General features: G+C 39.7%; 1 protein-coding gene across 2 annotated transcripts in view; it reads right to left on the bottom strand.

Moving 5' to 3' along the window:
• Positions 1-18,802, bottom strand: part of GLRA2 (glycine receptor alpha 2) — a 170,193-nt gene that overhangs the window by 83,157 nt on the left and 68,234 nt on the right. For both annotated transcript variants that reach the window (XM_007090072.3, XM_007090073.3), the window contains exons 5-7: positions 17,795-17,877; positions 14,757-14,894; positions 12,937-13,151 (exon numbers count right to left, since the gene is read on the bottom strand). In XM_007090072.3, the coding sequence (XP_007090134.1) occupies positions 12,937-13,151; positions 14,757-14,894; positions 17,795-17,877 (436 nt within the window). The remainder of the gene's footprint in view (positions 1-12,936; positions 13,152-14,756; positions 14,895-17,794; positions 17,878-18,802) is intronic.

Here is an 18,802-nt window from a genome sequence, read left to right as displayed (position 1 = left end):
AATGGTCGCAGTTTATTTACATCCCATGTCAGGTTTTAAAACTAAACCAAGGACTCAAAACCATAGCATTGACTTCCACTTAACATCAAGAGGGAATAACAGGAACCAGATTTACCTTCCGTCCTGAATCACTAAAAAATCTGCACAAAACATGGGGAAAAAATGGATTTCCAGGCACTTAGACATTAAGCAAAAAAGGACAAGGATCCCTGGAAGATAGAAGAGAAATGCAGTCAGTCCCGCTATTGCTTCAGTTTAGTTTTGAGAGAGTTTTCAGGTCATGATGCCAAGAGACATGGAGCTGAAGGGCATAGAGGCATGGAGGGCATGAAGACATAGTGTCCACAGAGCCTAGAGTTCACGGGAGAGAATGCCAGCATGGAGACAATTACTGAGAGAGACAGAGGGGGAGATTCTAGAGGTCTGAAGAAGGTTCCTCTGGAGCAGTCAGCAAAGTACTAATAAGTGCCTACCTGTGAGGAAAGTAACTGAGGCCAGAGAAAGGACAGCCAGAAAGGACTAGAGGAAAGAGTATTTGGAGTTCGCAACAGGGCTGACTTCCCACAACCAAATTAGAAAACCTGATCATCCATAGGCCTATTGCAGTATCATCAGCTAATCATATGCTCAATATTTGGCACTCCAGTGCAACGCAAGCTCTCTGAAGGCTGAGTGCATGTATGTTTTAGTCACTTCCATATGCCCAGTGCCAAGCATAGTGGCTGGCTCTAGAAGAAGTTCTGTATAATAGTTCACTAAATCCAAGATGCCAGTAATTGTAAGATGTGCCCTGATTTTACATACCACTAAGAAAGAAAAACCTCTCTGATTAAACTCTGATTTGCCTTCACTTTTAAGTGGCAACTCAAACTCAGAGCTGTGAAAATAGGAAAAAGTGTGTGTCTTAGAATATAGGATATACTATGAATATTTAAAAAAAAAAGGAATGACTAAAGACTAGTCCTATAACATATTTCCGTATTTGCAGACCATACTTTCTCTAGAGTCCCACAAAAAGAGAAACCCGTGCATATGGTTTGGAACCAACAAATTTATGGGTAAAGGGAAATGGTCTTCTATATGAGCCAATTACAAACATGTTCTTTCCTTTTTTTTTAATAATCTTTTAATTAAGGTTACATAGCGCAAGAAACATTATTAGGTATCAATTTGTATAATGTCTTGGATCTTCAGATTTTCTCCAGTGACAGGAAGCTGTTAATTTCCCTTTCCGTAAGAAAGGATTGTTTGGCAAATGGGCAGGAAACAGCGGTGGAAAGCAAGAGGAAGGGTGAGCCTGTGGCAGGGGCAAGTCAGAGCTGGATGAAAAATTCACTACGATCACTCAACACTGTGCACCTTATGTTAAGAATATGGAAGGAATCTCTAGGTTACCGAATCCTTTGAGACTCATCAATCGACCATCAAGCACATGAACCACACAGCCGTAAAGGACATCCATTCTAAAGGCTGAAGGGATATTAGTGACTATAAAATGAGGAAAGTGGCATAGTAAGAAAGGAATATTTAGGATCCAATTAAGTTTCAATTCTGCCTTTGGCACTTATTACTTGTATAACCTTGAGTTTTTATGTATTTATCTAGAAAATGGGACCCATAATATGTAGCTTATAGGATTGTGAAGAGGTTTAAATAATAAATGAAGGAAAAGCACTCAATCACAAGTTTGGGACCCAGAGTCAAAAAATATCAGCTTTTGTTATTTTTATTCTGAAAAAGAAAGAGGAAGCTGCCTAACGTGTATGAATATTCTCTATTGTTTATTCGTTATTGGTGCAATCTGGGTTTTTAAAAATTTTGTTACAAAAATCTTTAAAACTACCAGGACCAAAAAGAAAATTAAAAACAAGAAAAAGAATGGCTCTGTGCCAAAATGTTCTTGTAAGCTCATTTGGGGAACCTGTATTTCTTTGCTTTACCAAACCACCTTTATTCATCTTTTTATCAACAAAGTGTGCCATTTATATTGGAAACAAAAAAGTACCAGGATCACGACTGTACAGTTCAGTGAATCACCATGAAATGCACATGCCCATGTAACCACCCTGGTCAAGAAGTAGAACATTGCTTGACCCCTGGAGCTCAATCCTCGTGGTCCCTCCCCGTCTCTAATTCCTCTCTACCTCCCAAATGCAACCATAACTCTAGTTCAAACACCATAGATTCGTTTCGCCTGTGAATTTTTTGTGGGTATGCTTGTTAACTTGTTTTTTCAACCTTGAACCTGAGATATCCATCTCTGTTTTTATGTGTGACTACAGTTCTTACATTTCCGTATCTGTCATTTCATTGTATGAATAGGCCACCATCAACTTAACCATTTTATTGTTGATGATCATCCGATCTGCTTTTGCTCAACTTTTTAGTCGACATTAAATGATAGATAATGGCTCATACCTGGTTGGGCTTTTAACGTAATCATTCATGTGAGCTGATGAAAATGATGGTTAAAATGGCTACAGCCGATAGAAGCTATAAGCAGCAACTGAGTTCAGTTGGAAAGTCTGCTGAGGAGGAACGTGTAATGGAAGTCTCAGGAACCATTATAAGTTCTTCATAATATGAAAGAGGGCAATCAGACAAGCATTGTCTCTTCATCAGAATGATGAACAGAGATGCCAACTGCACATAATATACAGTGAATACAATATGCACAGCCAAATAGAGGGATTTCAGAGGCTGGAAAATAACTTATCTCCCACTCAAAAGCTTCCACCTGTAATTAGCATAGTACGGACAGCGTGATGGAACTTAAAATTCTTAGTTCTTCCTGTAGGAGGATTTGAACCGACCTGAGGTTTGAATCTTGTTTCTTCACTCGTTAGAAAAATGACTGTGGACAAATTGCTCAACCACATCACGTTTCAGTTTCCCTACCTGTTAAGTGATGATGCAAAGTAGCACTCGCATCATCTGTTTGCAGTGAGAACGTACGTAGAGGGTTTAGCCCGGCAGCAGGCGTAAAGAAGGAACTCAAGAATGAGGCCAGATGCTGTGGCATAGTGATTCGTCCTACCACCTCAGGGTCAGACTGCCTGGGTTCAAGGTCTAGCTCTGTGTGAACTTGAGCCAGCTATTTAACTCCTCTGTGCCTTAGTACCATCCTCTCCAAAATGAGGATGATAATAGCCAATCCAGAGTGTTGTTGTGACGGTTAAGTGAATATATATTCTGGTTCATGATCAACACTGAAAACATTTCCCCAGACACTAAAATTCGGAGCCACAGCCTCAGCCCTGGCTACACATTAAAAAAATTTTTTTTTCGATCCTGATGCCTCGATCCTACCGACAGATAGTTTGGTTTAATTTGTCTGTGGTGAAGTCTGGGAGAGCTTGAGAATCTCCTCAGCTGATTCTAAAGTGCAGCACAGTCTGAGATCCCCTACTTTAGTGATGCTTTCTTCTCAGGCCAGTTAAGCTCCAGCAGTCATTCACACTGTGATCCCCGAACACCAGGAATTGTTGAACACAGTCTTCGTACAGTGCTTCAGCTCTAACTACTGAGGGGTTCTTTGTAAGTCACCTGAGTTGCGCAGAGTTGAACAATACTAGGGGTTTACAAGATCTTAGGGCAAGTACACACGGGCCCTGGTCACTAAGCCAGTAGCCCAAAATGCAGTGATTGCTATAAAGCACAAAGTTCCATAGAGGCAAGGAAAACAGGCCATTAACATTTTATGGAGACCCATGAGGGCTTCGTGTAAGAAGTGGCATCCACTTCAAGCAGATCTTAAAAAATGAGAAGTGAATTCACCTTCATAGTCCTCAGTTTTCATATCCCTAATAGGACTGCTGAGGCCCTTTCTTCTAACAACACTAACGTTTAAGATTTTAGAAGATCAATTCATGTGTAGTTTGGAAAATATTTTGATATTCTGACTTCATTAAGGCATAGTCGTTTTTGGAAAGCAACTGCAGTTGCCCTTTTTTGGGGGGCAGGGATGGAACATGATTTGCGTTAGGCATATGCAGTTTGCTTCAGATTGGAGCTCATGGCCTCTCAAGTCCTCGACGCAGTCCACAGCAGTCCTGAGGTTTCAATGCGCAAATAGTCTTTGATGACATTAAAATCAGAGAAAAACACAGATCCACTTGGTTTTCATTAGGTAAGGAAAGGGGAGTATTTCCTGCTGACTGGGCTCCTATGGCAGAAGAACGGAGCCCTAGATGCCTCCATGAGAATTCAGAGAATATGCTTGCATCCGAACAAACTGAAGGAGCAAGAAGGGGAGATGGACACTCTCATCGGCATGCCGAGAAACTTCCAAATTAGTTGTGACAGTGCTGAGGAAGCAAAACTTAGATAAAAATCGCCTGTCTGGGTGCTCTCTCGTCATCTAAACCATTGCTGTTTTATTATTATTTCTTTGGTTAGATTTCTCTATAAGAAATAGCTATCAACGAAAAAGGAACATAATGCTATTTGGTACAGAGAAGTGAAACTTTATAATAATGTAATTATGTGACAGTAACATAATGTAGGCAGCCAGGATTCTCTGTGGTAATGAACAGCCAGCCAGTTAAGGAAAGATGGGCCCCTGGCTATGTGGGCTCCTTTTATTTGTTCTATATCCTAGAGAAAGTTTTGATGGATCTTTCACAACGACTAGACTTTAGAGAGGTATATATTCGTTCATTCATTCAGTCAACAAACATTTACTGAGCATATACTATAGGCTAGGTGCTGTTTTAGGGAGCAAGCCAGATAAAGATCTTTGCCTTCAGGGAGTTCATAGCCCAGCGAAGGGAAACAGGCAATGTACAATAAGTTTAATTCATAATCGAGTTTGATATAGGTAAGAGTGTTGCTATAAGGTAATAAAAGTATGGTGAGAAAACAAAAAACAAACTGAAGAGTTGGGTCAAGGTATTGATGAGGGCATGGGTGAGATGATAAAGGCCAGAACAGGCTTTATTGAGAAGGCAGGATTTGAATAAAGACTTGGAAAAGCGTATCAGGTAAATATCTGGGGTCAGAGCATTCCAAGCCCAGAGAAGAGTCATTGCAAAGGTCCAAAGATGACAGCATGTCCCTGGCATGTTCAAGAAGCTGCAGGAGGCCAGTGTACCTAGACCAGTGAGCAAGGAAGTGGTGGTCAGCTGGCTGTCATCTTGGTAATTGAGATAACCAGGCCATGTGTCTCTCGTCATTCAATAGGGTAGCCCGGCTTTGTTCCCTTGGTAGTATTTATAGGATCCCAAGAGTAGCAAGAGAAAGCTAGCTACAATATGCAAGCACTTTTAAAGTCTCTGCTTGTGTCACATTTGCCATTGTCCCATAGGCCAAGGCAAGTCACATAGTCAAGTTGACAGCTAATGTGGGAAGGGGCTACTACCCAAAGCATATGGATAGAGAGAGGAGAATCATTACAGCCATTTTTGTAAAAACTATACCTCATTGCTTTACTTTACTGAGTTGTAATCTATTTTATGGATACGTCAGTCTTCTTAAAAGTTCTCTTTCTTTTTGTAGTACATATTCCATAATAGTTCATTTTTACCTCACTGTGTGGCATTTCTAAGAACCAAAGACATTTAGGCTATATGACCCAGATAGTTACCCATTTTAGTGAAATGGAAAGAGAGAGTTCAAAATAATCCTGTATTTAACTTTTTGAGAGATCTCAAAAAAGTTAAAAATAGAACTACCCTATGATCCAGTAATCATGCTACTGGGTATTTACCCGAAAAATACAAAAACAGTAATTCAAAGGGATACATTTACCCCTATGTTTATTGCAGCATTATTTACAATAGTCAAGATATGGAAGAAGCCCAGGTGTCCATCGGTAGATGAATGGATAAAGAGGTTGTGGTATATATACACAATGGAATATTATTCAGCCATAAAAAGAAGGAAATCTTGCCATTTGAGAGAACATGGATAGAGCTAGACAGTATAATGCTAAGCAAAATAAGTCAGTCAGAGAAAGACAAATACCATATGATTTCACTCATGTGGAATTTAATACACAAAACAAGTGAGCAAAGGAAAGAAAGAGACAAAGCAAGAAACAGACTCTTAACTATAGAGAACAACCTGATGGGTCCCAGAGGGGAGGTGGGTTGGGGGCTGGGTGAAGTAGGTGATTGGGGATTAAGGAGTGCACCTGTGATGAACAATGGTTGAATCACTATAGTGTTGAATCACTATAGTGCACACTTGAAACTAATATAAGACTGTATGTTAACTATGCTGGAATTAAAATTAAAAAAACTATAATCCTGAACCTCAAGATGCTATCCCAAAAAGATTTATGAGTCTCACCAGGACTTGAGCAGAAGCACAGCCTGGGTAGCTTCTCCCACCATCAGCTTCCCCATAAAGGCTGCCAACAACATTCTGGAACTAGAGTGCCAGTGGTGCTGCAGCTCTGTCCCAAGAGAATTCACATACGTCATCTCTCGGCATATTTTTATCACACACTCACTACATCAACAACTCTTCAGTTTGCTGTGGCTTGGGGAATATCAACAGGGAAAGTTTATAAAGTCTCCCATACATGCAGACATCTGGCTAAAGCAAGCAGGCCTGCAGATCAATTTGCCAAAGCTTGGCTTTCTTACTTTTCAACCTTTTATCCAAAAAGTAAATAAAATCCGGATTTTACAAGACAAAATTATTCCCACCGTCTTCCAGAAATACCAATCTGACCTAGCAAATTCATTCCAATTAGCTGTGGATGTACTCGATTCAAGGAGCAATCATCTTTGATTTTTAGAGTTAAAACAGACATTCAGATAAATTCTTATTTCAAAACTTCTGTAGGTATCAGCCTTACTGCTTTCATAGTTTCTCTTACTGAAGCCTCTAGCTAGAAACATTCTCATGGGAAATAAAGCAAGACCAAACATAGTAAGCCTCTTTTGTTTTAAATTCCAAGCTGTCCCGGGTTTGGCAGCTGCTTGAAATGGTCCAGCTGGTCTTAGTTGACCAGATGGCCAAAAAGTAAGGGGGAAATTTGCTTATATAGGAAATAGGGCATCTCAGTTAATGATGGCCAAAGATAATACCTCTGGATCCCTGCTTTAAAGGAGATGGTTATCGATCTGTCAGAGTCACCTGCACACTGCATCATCCCAACTGTCCCCTACCAATGCTAGCTCTCCCCTCTACAGTCTCTGGGCTGCAGCTACAAATGGGGACTCAAGACACACTTAAGGAGTGGCAGCAAATCATTCAGAAATAATAGAAAACACAGAGTAAAGGAAAATAATTGTTTAACCCTGTTTGGCCACGCTCAAAGCCTGCCTGATGTCCCACAGGCTTCTATTCACTTTATCCTGATATTTTCCCGTGGGCTGGAAAGACAACAATACACCCAGCCTTTAGTCTACCATTAGGGGTTTTGTGCTCCAAATAGAACATTACCAGCAGAACAGCTTCTTGGAGGTTGGCAGAGATGTATATTTTAAAAAAACAACAATTTTACAGCTTCAAATGGGAAGGCACCTATGAAACAGATATCATGCTGGTATTTCATTTTCCTGTATTTAGGGAAGAGACTGAACTTTTGAAAACCAAATCAAACCAAACAAAACCAGACCAAACAAAACAAAAACCACAAAAAGCTTTGGTTGGCAGGAAAGCAGGAAATTAACTTGGAATCAATAAACACAAGTTTCTTACTTGAAATGTGTTTAAAATTTGTGAAACATGTTGGAAACCTGCCCAGAGCGTCTTCTAGAAAAGCTTATGTTATGAGTGTAGCCCAAATATTATGAGTAGGAAGTCCTCATTGCCTGGAATAACCTTTACCACCTCCTACTTTACCTATTTAATATGCTACATAGATTCAGCTCAGGCTCCCTCCTTCAGGCCATTTTCCCAACACTACTCCTTCTCTCCCTCCTTCTCTGGCTCTCCTCCTCCAACCTTTCCCTCCCCCTCTACTTCTCCCTCCTTCATTTAATAGGTTTGGCATCCCCCTGGATGTCCCTATATTCCACATCGTTTAATAGTCACCATTTCAAGTTTCTAGTATGTCTCTGGCATACTAGATGACAACCCCCTGGGGCAGGGCCTATGTTTTATTTATCTTTGATTTACCTAGCTCCTAGCACAATAGGTGGCACATTGAAAACATTCAATAAATGTCAGTTGAATAAATGAATGGACGATGAATCACCAATTAAATAACGGCTGGAATACCACTTGACCATAAGTCTTATTAATAATGTTTATTCATTCACTAACCCACTCTTTACTGAGCGCCTACTACTACTTTACTGAGCGAGACGTTGTGCTAAGTGTTAGGTATGTTAATGAGGACAACATCAATGAAGTCCTTGCCCTCATAGGTATAAAGCTCTAAAATTAAGTATGTTTATATATAAGTGTGACAGTATAGGAATGAGATATTGTCTCAGAATTTTGACTAAATCCTTATTCTGAAGGGAGACTACACATGTGCATGAAGGATACAGGACTTGCTAGAACAAAGCAAATGCTATCTAGAGACCATTGCACCCAACATCCTGGATTATTACAGAAGACTAGACATTTGAAAAGAATTAATTGAAGTATTGGAATTCATGGGTATTGACAGGGCTGCGGCATTTTCTCTATTCTCCTAAAAATGGGGAGAATGTGGCTCACCCCCACCCCTGCAAGGGAAGAGACAGGCATCTCCTGCACGTGTCTTGTATCTGCTGAGCTGATGAAATTCCAACAGGTTGCTCCTGGATCAGAGAGTAAAAGTGTCATTAGGAGAACCTGTCATGTGTCCTCAGTAGTTTGGGGTTTGTATGCAAACAGGAGCATCACTACTTGTTTCTTACCTGGATAAATTCTGAAGGCAGTGGGCTGGAATCCCCAAAATGGTGGGGTGGAAGTGGAATGGTCAATAGTTAAATTACATTTCCACTATTTAGCAAGGCAACAAACACACGTTCTTGGTGGGCCAAATACATGGCGTGGAAGATAGATGTGAACCATCTTGAAAACATGTCAAACAGGAGGGCTATCTTTGTGAGTAAGGAAACCCTGAGAGTAAGATGTTTTATGGGATAAGCTGCTAGGAGGTGATAGATAAGAGGAGATTATGACACCAGTCAGAAATTGCATTATTCATCTAGGAATGGTGTAGTGTGCAAGTGCCCCTGGAATTACCAAGGAACTCAAGTTCACCTGACAAGAAAGCCAGCATTTGGAGGCTTGCCACTAGAGAAGGCAAGAGTTAGAACCAAATAGTGTCAATCACGTATAACTTTCTTCCATCCATTCTTTCCCTCAGCCCTCAACAGTGGAGAAGCAAGCAACATTCCCACCTCGCTGCACATCTTCAAGCCAAAGGTGAGGCCTGGGCTGGGGACAAGGGAGGGAAAGAGCATTGAATTGGTTGTGAGACTGAAGTTTTATTCAAACTAGCTGATTGTTTAAAAATCGGGTAATGGACTGTGCTCAAGTATTTATCACCAATACTTCAGCTGTCTATTAAATTGTAAAACACATGTTTGTTCATTCTGGGTCTAATGGCATGGCATGTAATTACCGAGAATCTATGGGATCTTTCTGAAGTCCTCCAGGGACAGGGAAAACAGAACCAACTGAGGATGTTTAATGGCAGTGATTGTAGAAAAACAAAGCCATTGCTTATTCAGACCCTCTAGAGCTTAACCCATTTAATAAATTGCCTACCTATGAAAAACACATCCATGGGTGTATACACACACACACACACACATATAACAAACTTCGGCTCATCTCATTGGCAGCATGATTATAACCAAATAATGGGCCATCCAAAGAACATAGTATCTTCTACTCATAAGGCCCTTTATGAGTCTTCTAATATATCCTCCCATCCCATGGAGCAGTCTTTTCTATTATATTATGGACTGGAAGCAATAACGATGAGCAGAATGATTTGAGTGCCTACCATGTACAAAAACTGGGCTAAACAATTTCTATAAATAATGCCTCATCTCATCCTAGTTCAGTTTTTGAAAGGGGTAGATAAGGTTATTCTCACTTTAGAAATGAGGAAACAGGCTTAGACAGGTCGAGTGAAATGAAGGCTTTAAGATTTAGATCCAGGAGGCCTGTCTGTATTTCAAAATATGTATTTGTGGATATTATTCTTCCCAAAGTCTACTTGAGAACTTCTGGAAAGGAAGACATAGTCATTCCTCTATAGTGTATGTCATATTTTAGGAGATTGTACATTGTACAATTGACTGTACATTGTACAGCCATATATTAGGACTCTAATATTTTCTGTAAACAAAAAGTTTACTCATAGGTTCTGTTTTTAGTCTGTCTTCTGCATGGTTGTATATGGGGGAACATGGCTGTTCAGTAATTTCTTTATCTACTCAATGAGGATTTATCGTTCATCTATTGTAAGTCACTATTGTAAGAACCCTAACACTGTTCTAGGTGCTGAAGTTAACATGATGAACAAGACAAAGTTTTTGCCTGAATAGAAGATATTGGGCATCTTCCTACAGATTGTACCTCCTTTGCTCTAATCATCTTCAATTTCTTCTTCTTTTTTCCATTGCAAAATAAAATTTAAAAATGTATGCCCATGTCTTCAAGAACATAGACACAAGCCTTCATAAACAAATATATTTATCATGATCACACTTAGAAAAGCCAGCAATAGAATCCTCAATATCCAAGATAGTAAAATAAGTATGATGAATATGCCAGATAGACTATTAAGTCATGGCAAATTAAGTTCATGATAGATTTTTAATGCTATGGAAATAGCAGATGATATATAACTGTCTTAAAAGTTTGATCCAGTTTTCGGTGTGTGCATGAGTGTGGGTTTGTCTACAAATGTCTGTAGAAAAAAGGCTAAAGGGAAATATGCCAAAGTCTTAACAACAGTTATTTACTGGATGATATTTTCTATGTTTTTTTATAATAAGCATGTCTTTTAAAGTGCAAGGTTTATGCCTAGTGTGTAAAGGGCATTGCTTTAGGCAATGTACAGTCAGCAGTCAACATAGTGGGACATCTGCTTGGGGACTGCAGTGTTTATAAATCAAAATGAGTGTGTGTGTGTGTGTGTGTGTGTGTGTGTGTGTGTGTGTGTGTATAAATAAGTATATGGTCAATTCTTTATTTTCCAGAACTTACTTTTTATCCCATTTTCCTTTCTCACTGTCTGTCATCTATATGAGTCACATCTCGCCACAGTCAGTTGTGATCCAACCATGTTTAATAATAGCCTAAGAAAAATACGCGTAGGAAGATGAACCTGCTTATGGCAAAGGGAGAACCGCTACAAGTTCAGAGCCGTGTAGAAAATGATTTTGGATTATACCATCTTCTGGTTTATCTGAGTTCCTAATTGCCTCTACATACAAAGATCACTAATCAGTGGCCATTTGCTTAGCAATAGTTTTGACCATTGATGTAGAATCATAATAGCTAATAAGAATGAGTAACAAATTTATAAAAATTCATGCTCCCATTCTGGAAATAAAGGACTAGTTCTTTTTCACAGCAGTGATAATTTGGAGGCAATAAATGTCTTACATTTTGACATTATCTGCTTACAATTTGTCACCAGTACTTTAGCTATCTATTAAATTCTAAACTACATGTTGTGTGCATCCTGGGGTTCAATGGCATGTTATGCAGTGATGGCTATAACTAACAGCTAACAAGGAACAAGCAAATGAACCTGTTTGGGATGGGGCACGCAGTGGATTAGAATTTTTGTTAGGTAAAATTGATTTGCGATTACATAGCTGCAAAAGAAGCTGTTAGTGTTTCTGATATCTGTATTTCAATAGAAATACAACACAAGTATTTTGTACTATTTGTCATTCTAGACAATTAAACAGTACTAGAGAGAGATCTATCCCTCTCTCCATTAGCATGCAAATCCTATATTTGTCTTTGGAGGCATAGAACTTGGAAAGTTGCTATGACCGTTTCCCCAGTATTCAGTCCATCTCCGTTACAGCCCCACCTCTTGCACATGCTATCTTGTCTTCCAACGCAGGAGATAATGCGGAACATGATCTAACATATCTCATGTCAAATGCAGCACAGCTGAACTTAAGCTCAAGTCAGCAAAGACAGGCAATTATATCTCAATTATTTTCTGGAACTAGGTTTTGGAGAGACGGCTCAACCAGTATAAGACAGTGTACAGTGAATACTAAATTGAACTCACACTCCTAGAAAATTGAAGACCGCGGCTCAATGTAGTCAGTGAAAAGGAAACCCACATAGGCACACTTCTGGGGTGCTGGGACGTTTCACAAACAGGATATTTATCCTCACTTGCTTAAGGAATATTTACAAATATAGAGGGCCTGCCCTTATATAAAAATAAATTATACAGCCATTATAGATTGTTACATAGACATTTTGTGGCACTTCAGGTAACAATCCATAATGGCTGTATAGATTCACGTATCTGATCTGCTGCACTCTAATATTTACATTTATTTCTCATATATACTCATTAGTATGGCGTTTCTATGTAAATTTCCAGGAGCTTCATTCAAACGTTTATTACTGTACATGACTTCACTGAGCATATGAATCACCATAGCCTCACCAGTAAATACTGGACAATACAGCATAAGTTGCCTCAGTCTTGCTGATTCCTGCAAGCTTCATGGCTCATGAACAGCATGAGGTCACAATCACTCAAAGGCTTCTTAGACATAATTCCTGAGCCATGTTTCTGCCTCCACTCATTCCTCTTCTCTGTCAACCCTTATTCCCCATCTCCCCTAACTGATCTGAATAGGAATTTCCCCTAGGTCCTCAGAGCTCTAATTCTCTCAAACTCAGCTCTCCGTTCTCTTATTGTGTTACACCTCCCATAATACCACAGGATGGCAAACATTTCTGTCCTCACAAAATCTGCCAGCCCACAAGACCTTTGACACCTGCCCTCCCACCCCTGGTCTCTTGTCAAGTGAGGAGATCTCTTACCTTTGGCAGAGATGCCCTGGAACCTGAACTCTGGGTGGTCATCGTCAAGACGGTGGTGATGCCCAGTGCGACCCTAGCAGGGGCTGCATCCATGTTTATCCAAAAGGAGACCCAGGACAAAATGACTATCAACAGACTGGGGATGTACATCTGGATCAAATAATACCCCATCTGGCGTTCCAGGTGAAATTTAACCTCGATGCAGGTAAACTTTCCTGGAAGCAGGAAATAATTATTTAAAATCCAATTCGAATTTATCTTTCCCATTCCAGCCTCCCACTGTTGCTTTCTTTTTAAGAGTATTACAGGTAGATTTAGAAGATTGCATAAAATGCCCACCGTGCATAACCAATTCAACTCTTTTTCAAATCAACCAGTAATGAAGTAACAGTGGGGAGAATGAGTGATCTAAAGAGTCATTGGACCCAGACCATGTGGCATATTTAACTTTCTAACTCTGTGCTTGTTATAGCTTGATTATTTAGAGTTTCAGAATTTGCAAGACTTTCAGAAACTGACCAGAAGAAATACTCACGTTTTGTGAAGTTATAATATATAATATATAACCTGCAGTATATATGCATGGCATAAAATATATAGCATATAACCTACAGTATATATGTATGGCATAAAATGTATAGCATATAATATGTAACAGTTGAAAATGGTAAAGTTCACATGGAGCTCTCAAAGTATTTGGATAACTGTGTATCTGTCTTTGTGCTAGCCATAGTAAGAGAAAAATGTACATTTGTATATGCCGTGCATATAATCTACTCATTGTAACAGTTTCCTAGCTTTCTGGGTAATTGCTTGAGGACATTTAGAATATTCCTACAATCTGTTTACAGTGGTATATTACTTATAAAAAAGGGTGCATACAAAGGTTTTAAAACTTTGGACATACTATTAAGAGACAGAAGCTCCTGCCCCTCGCCACTTTTCTTCTTCTTTAATTGGTTTGGAGTCAGAACCTCGGAAGGTAATTTGGCTTAGTCCACACAAATTACAGGAGATAGGGTTGGATTCCTCTTGGTCAGGAAAAACACTTTGGAATCAGATTTTGGTCACTTCATTAGAAGCACCATTGACTACAGGAATAAGTGTTCACGAACATTCTATTCAGCAAGAGACCTGGGGCCGTCACTGAACAAACCATCCTGTCTAGCTTGTCTCTCCATGATCAGCCTGTGTAGAACCAAAGACTGGGACATCCATAGGAAAAGCCATCAGCTTTACTGGGCAGGCATGATCTCCCATTCTCCCCTGGCCCTGTGTGTCTATCAACACTACTGACAGTGCATGACCTTAGAGCCAGCTGAATTCCTGCCAGCTGATTTTCATCCAAATTCCTATTCCTATCCAGGACTGGAGAGCACAGCAACCGTATTCCTGAGTTTACAGAGACCTAGGTGGTTAGTCCTCTCCCACTAAGTCAAAGAGTACAAACTGACTTGAGGATCCAATGTCAAGAGTGGATGCCAGGGATGGGCCAGAATTTATGCTTTTCTTGCACTACGCACAAGGTCTTGTACACATTTCCTCAGATTCATTTGACAGCAAATGGTCAGTAAGAGAACAGCAAAAGATTCCCAAATCTGTTTCCTTCTGTCTCCATTTTGGAGGACTTACCTATTTTTCCCACTGACTTATTCCAGAGGGTATAAGCATCTATCTCTAGAGGGGGTTTTGAGCCAAGCCCAGGTCTGTGCCTTGTACCTCCACTTTCTTGCTAAAGAGCTAGCAATTAAGGTGATATGATGGATCTTCCATGCTACAGATAGAGTCCGCTTGGGTTTAGCAGCTGAAAGGAAACTTACCAGTGTTGTAGTGCTTTGTGCAGTAGCCAAGTTCCTTCTCTTCTTTCAAAATAAACTGAGGCAGGGTCAGTCCTTCAGCAACTTGAACTGGACCATCGCTTAACCACTCAAATATCAGGTCATTCATCGTGTACCCAACTGGAGTAAACAAATCATAGTGAAAAACTGAATGCATCTTTCAAGAAAGCTCGAAAGTCTAGCTATGTAAAGAAACAAGCAAGGAAGCCATCTAAAGCCGACACATGCTCAGTCAATTCAAGAGCATTTTTTAAAAGATAAATGTTTATTCATTTTTGAGAGAGAGAGCACATGAGCAGGGGAGGGGCAGAAAGAGAGATGGGGACAGAGGATCTGAAGCAGGCTCTGTACGGACAGCATCGAGCCCAATGTGGGGCTTGAAATCATGAACTGTGAGATCATTACCTGAGCCACAGTTGGACATTCAACTGACTGAGCCACCCAGGCACCCCAAGAGCATTTTTAATAAAAGAGCTATAATCATGACAACTACATGTCATTGGACCCAAAGATATTGAAGAGAGCAAACTATTTCTGGATGATTTTTTTCTGTGTAATGGGAGGATGGAATCTATGAAGTCCATTTTCTTCTACCCTCTTTATTTACTAAATCTTTCTGAAGAACAAACCAGTAAATAAACATAAAAATCCTTTGAAGATTGTCTTTACTTGAAAGAGCTGACAACCCAGTAAGACAATCCAATTCTTGGCACCAGGCTTAGTATTTTAAATGAAAAGCATTCTTCTTCTTTTTTTTTTTTTTAGATGAGAATGAATTCATTACAGGGCTGCCTAAAACACTCCCATTGCAAGTGTGGCCCCTCTTCTAGGGTATATTAGCTTTATTTTCAGAAAGCGTATCTTAAAGTCTTTATGTTCAATCTTATGTTATTTTACCAAGTGGGGAATGCTGTAGAATAATGCAAATCAAGAATATCCATGTGTGCTAGTATCTTGCTAAATGGGCCCACTCATCACAATGATTCATAGGAAGTAAAACAGATTCTCCACTATGTAAGGTCCTATTGTTATGTGACTTTTGAACCAGCCACAGTAAGATTGTTATCAGTTTATTAAACCAAAGTTAGTTCTTAGTTTCTAAGCTCCTGCTAACTAGGTCACTATCTGTTAAGTGCTCCTGGACCTTTTCACACCTCAGAAATGAAGGCTGCTATACCTTCAGGTATCATTTCTCTCCCTTCCCACTTTGTTTGTGATACTTGAATTCTAAAATGAGAGTGAGTAGCACAAGAGATGTTATATGAGGTCTTGGCTAGCCAATAGCTTCAGCATATTTATTAAGTTTATAGATTCTTATTCTTGTTGACTGTAAGATAGTGACTCACCAAAGCCACCCAGAAATCAATGGCAAAGTTAACTGGAATCTACTTTCCTCTTTCTTTGGACCACCTTTTCTATTCAAAGCCAAAAAGGAAAGCATGGACGTCAAGGAATTACAAAGAGAACCCTGTGCAAGCATTGATGTTCCATTAAGAGAATGGCCAACCCTGTCTCTTGCACTGCTACCCTGTAAGAGTGCTTCTTGGGTGTCTCCAACAACTGCAAGAAGCTTATAGCCCTGTATCCTTGTAGCCCCACATCTTTATCTGGCAAGCTTCTTACTGGCCACCACAATAATAATTGTTGTCAGCCATCCTGAAGTCCCACACTGGGACAGAAAGAGGAGTCAAAGAGAGGGGGAAGGAGGGAGGAAGTAACATGAGGGCAAAAAAGTGAGGAATAATTCCCACCCTATACATTCAAAGTCAGAGGTAAACACACCGCTGCTTCTTTGATTTCGTTACTTCCAGGGCCTGCAAGAACCAAACATATTTACTAATTGGAGCTTTTTAAATCTTGGAGGAGCCTCAGATGACAGCTATGGTTGCTGTTTTACAGAGAAAATAAGTGTTGGGGTGAGGCAGGGGAGAGTTTGGACCAGTAGAGAAGACACAAGAAAGGAACCATTATATAAGAAAATGTTTTTCTCAACTTTCTTCTCAGGAGAAGGGACAATAGGGAAAAAAATAAATACATAAAGCCTACTGTAAATCAAAAATTCTCATTTAAAAAAAAAAATCTCATTTTATCCCTGCTAACTTCTTAAAACAAAGACATTTCATTATTTTGTTTATTTCTGTAGGGAATTTCAAGGGAAATCTACAGTGATTTGAAGTGATCAGGAGGAAACCCTGTGACTGCCTCTTTTTTTAATAATAGTTGACACGTCTTTTTATCTTTATCATTTGTCTACACCAAGAAGTTAAAAGTATTTCCTTGCCCTTGCCTCATTAAATCTCCTAACATCCCTGTAGGTCAGTAGCACTTGTTATTCTCTGCATTTTACAAACAGAGAAAGTGACAGAGCAAGCCATAAAAACATTTCATGTCTCTTGCCTAAAGATCTTATTACCTTGGAGGCATCAGCGACTTATGGCACATGTCAAAAATTTCAGTGACATCAGGGTAGGGCATAAAGGGGACAAAGTAGATAGCATTTCTCTGTTTCCTTCCCCATGCCTTTGTGAATCCACTGCCCATCTAAGGGAAATGCCATTTCTTCCATATCATCTTTAGCCCCCCGTTCTTCTACCCTCCTCTGGTGAAGGTCCCTGTATCTTGCCCTCAAATCAGGTATCCCTTCCTGCCACAGGTCCTTTGGGGTGATGGTCTTCATGAGCATAAGATAGAAAGAAACAATTTTCTGATTAGAGAGTGATTCATTTTAGAGAATGAATGACTAATAATCTTAATTTTCCCAGGACACATTTTTATTTCAAATAAAAGTTACTAAATCAGGTTTGTTTTTTGAGGAAGGGTAAGTTATTTGGCCTTTTATTTTGAAAGAATGTCCGTGTATGAGACTTGCACACACACTTGCTTCTCCTTCCATTAGGGCCTTGGGAGTTGGTAATGGGTAGAGAATGAGTCTCATGGGTCCTTTCTTCTTAATGACACATTAAAAGAACCAGGTCATTGGTTAAAACAAGCAGGCAGTCATTTCAACAGTAGGGACTTACAACTCTCCAGCTGCATTGTACACGTCTGGACATCCATTGGAAAATTCTTCAAGTCCATGGGACAGGATAGGGTCAAGGTGAGTCTTAGCAAAGAAAAAAATTAAAAACAAGTTTTAGATCAGTGAGGTCTGATTCTTGAGGAACAAACCAAAAATACATTTCGCATTAAGCAAAGTGACACTGATCTAAAGAATGAAATCTAAGCTCTCAGAGCAATGCTTTCTGTTTTTCAAATGAACAAGTAGTCATTGGTAAATTTTGAGAATATTGTAGAATTTCATCATAACCCCTTACTCTCTATTTCCCATCTTCCCACCTCAGTGATCTCAAGTGTATTCTAGAATCAATAAGAGCACCTGAGGAATAATGTAATGAGAACAATGGGCTCTTGGTCACACTGATGTCCAATAGACCTAAAGTTCATACTATTTTAGAGTTATACTTTGGACACGTGGACTTTGCTCCAAGGACAATCAATGATGTGATAAACATAATTGGTTGTGATAAGCATTGGCTCTCCTTCCATCAAACGGGCACATGCTTACCTCTTCTTTTGCTAATGCCCTTGGATAGGTTAACAATATATTGTCGTACTTATTCTAAAATTTTGACAAATCTGGAGCCAATAATGCTTGAGCTGAAAAAACCATTTAAGGATGGTGGTCTTCACCTCTCTGCACCCAAGAAAGGCTACTCTGCTCCTCCTTTCCTCTTCCCTTAACTTTTCAGAGCTCTGGCCAGCTCTGACCATGCCTTGTATCAAGGTGTTGATTGAGCTGCTCTCTCTTTTCCACCATTTCCTTGTTTAGTCCTCAAGGAGATGGTGCACACCTGTAGCTCTTCAATTTTTCGGTACCTCAGAAGTGTAAGGAAGGAGATTAAGATTGAGAATCAGCAGATCTGGGTTCCCTTCCCAGTATTGCCTCAAACTATCTCTGTCCCCTAAGCAAGACCTTAAACTGAAACATTCATCTCCTTATCAATCGATGGGGTAGGGTAAAATGATGC

The sequence above is a fragment of the Panthera tigris genome, chromosome X (genome assembly GCF_018350195.1).
Source record: "Panthera tigris isolate Pti1 chromosome X, P.tigris_Pti1_mat1.1, whole genome shotgun sequence".
Taxonomy (NCBI): Eukaryota; Metazoa; Chordata; class Mammalia; order Carnivora; family Felidae; genus Panthera; species Panthera tigris.
The sequence above is the reverse complement of the archived record's forward strand: the minus strand, read 5'-3'. Positions and strand labels throughout refer to the sequence as shown.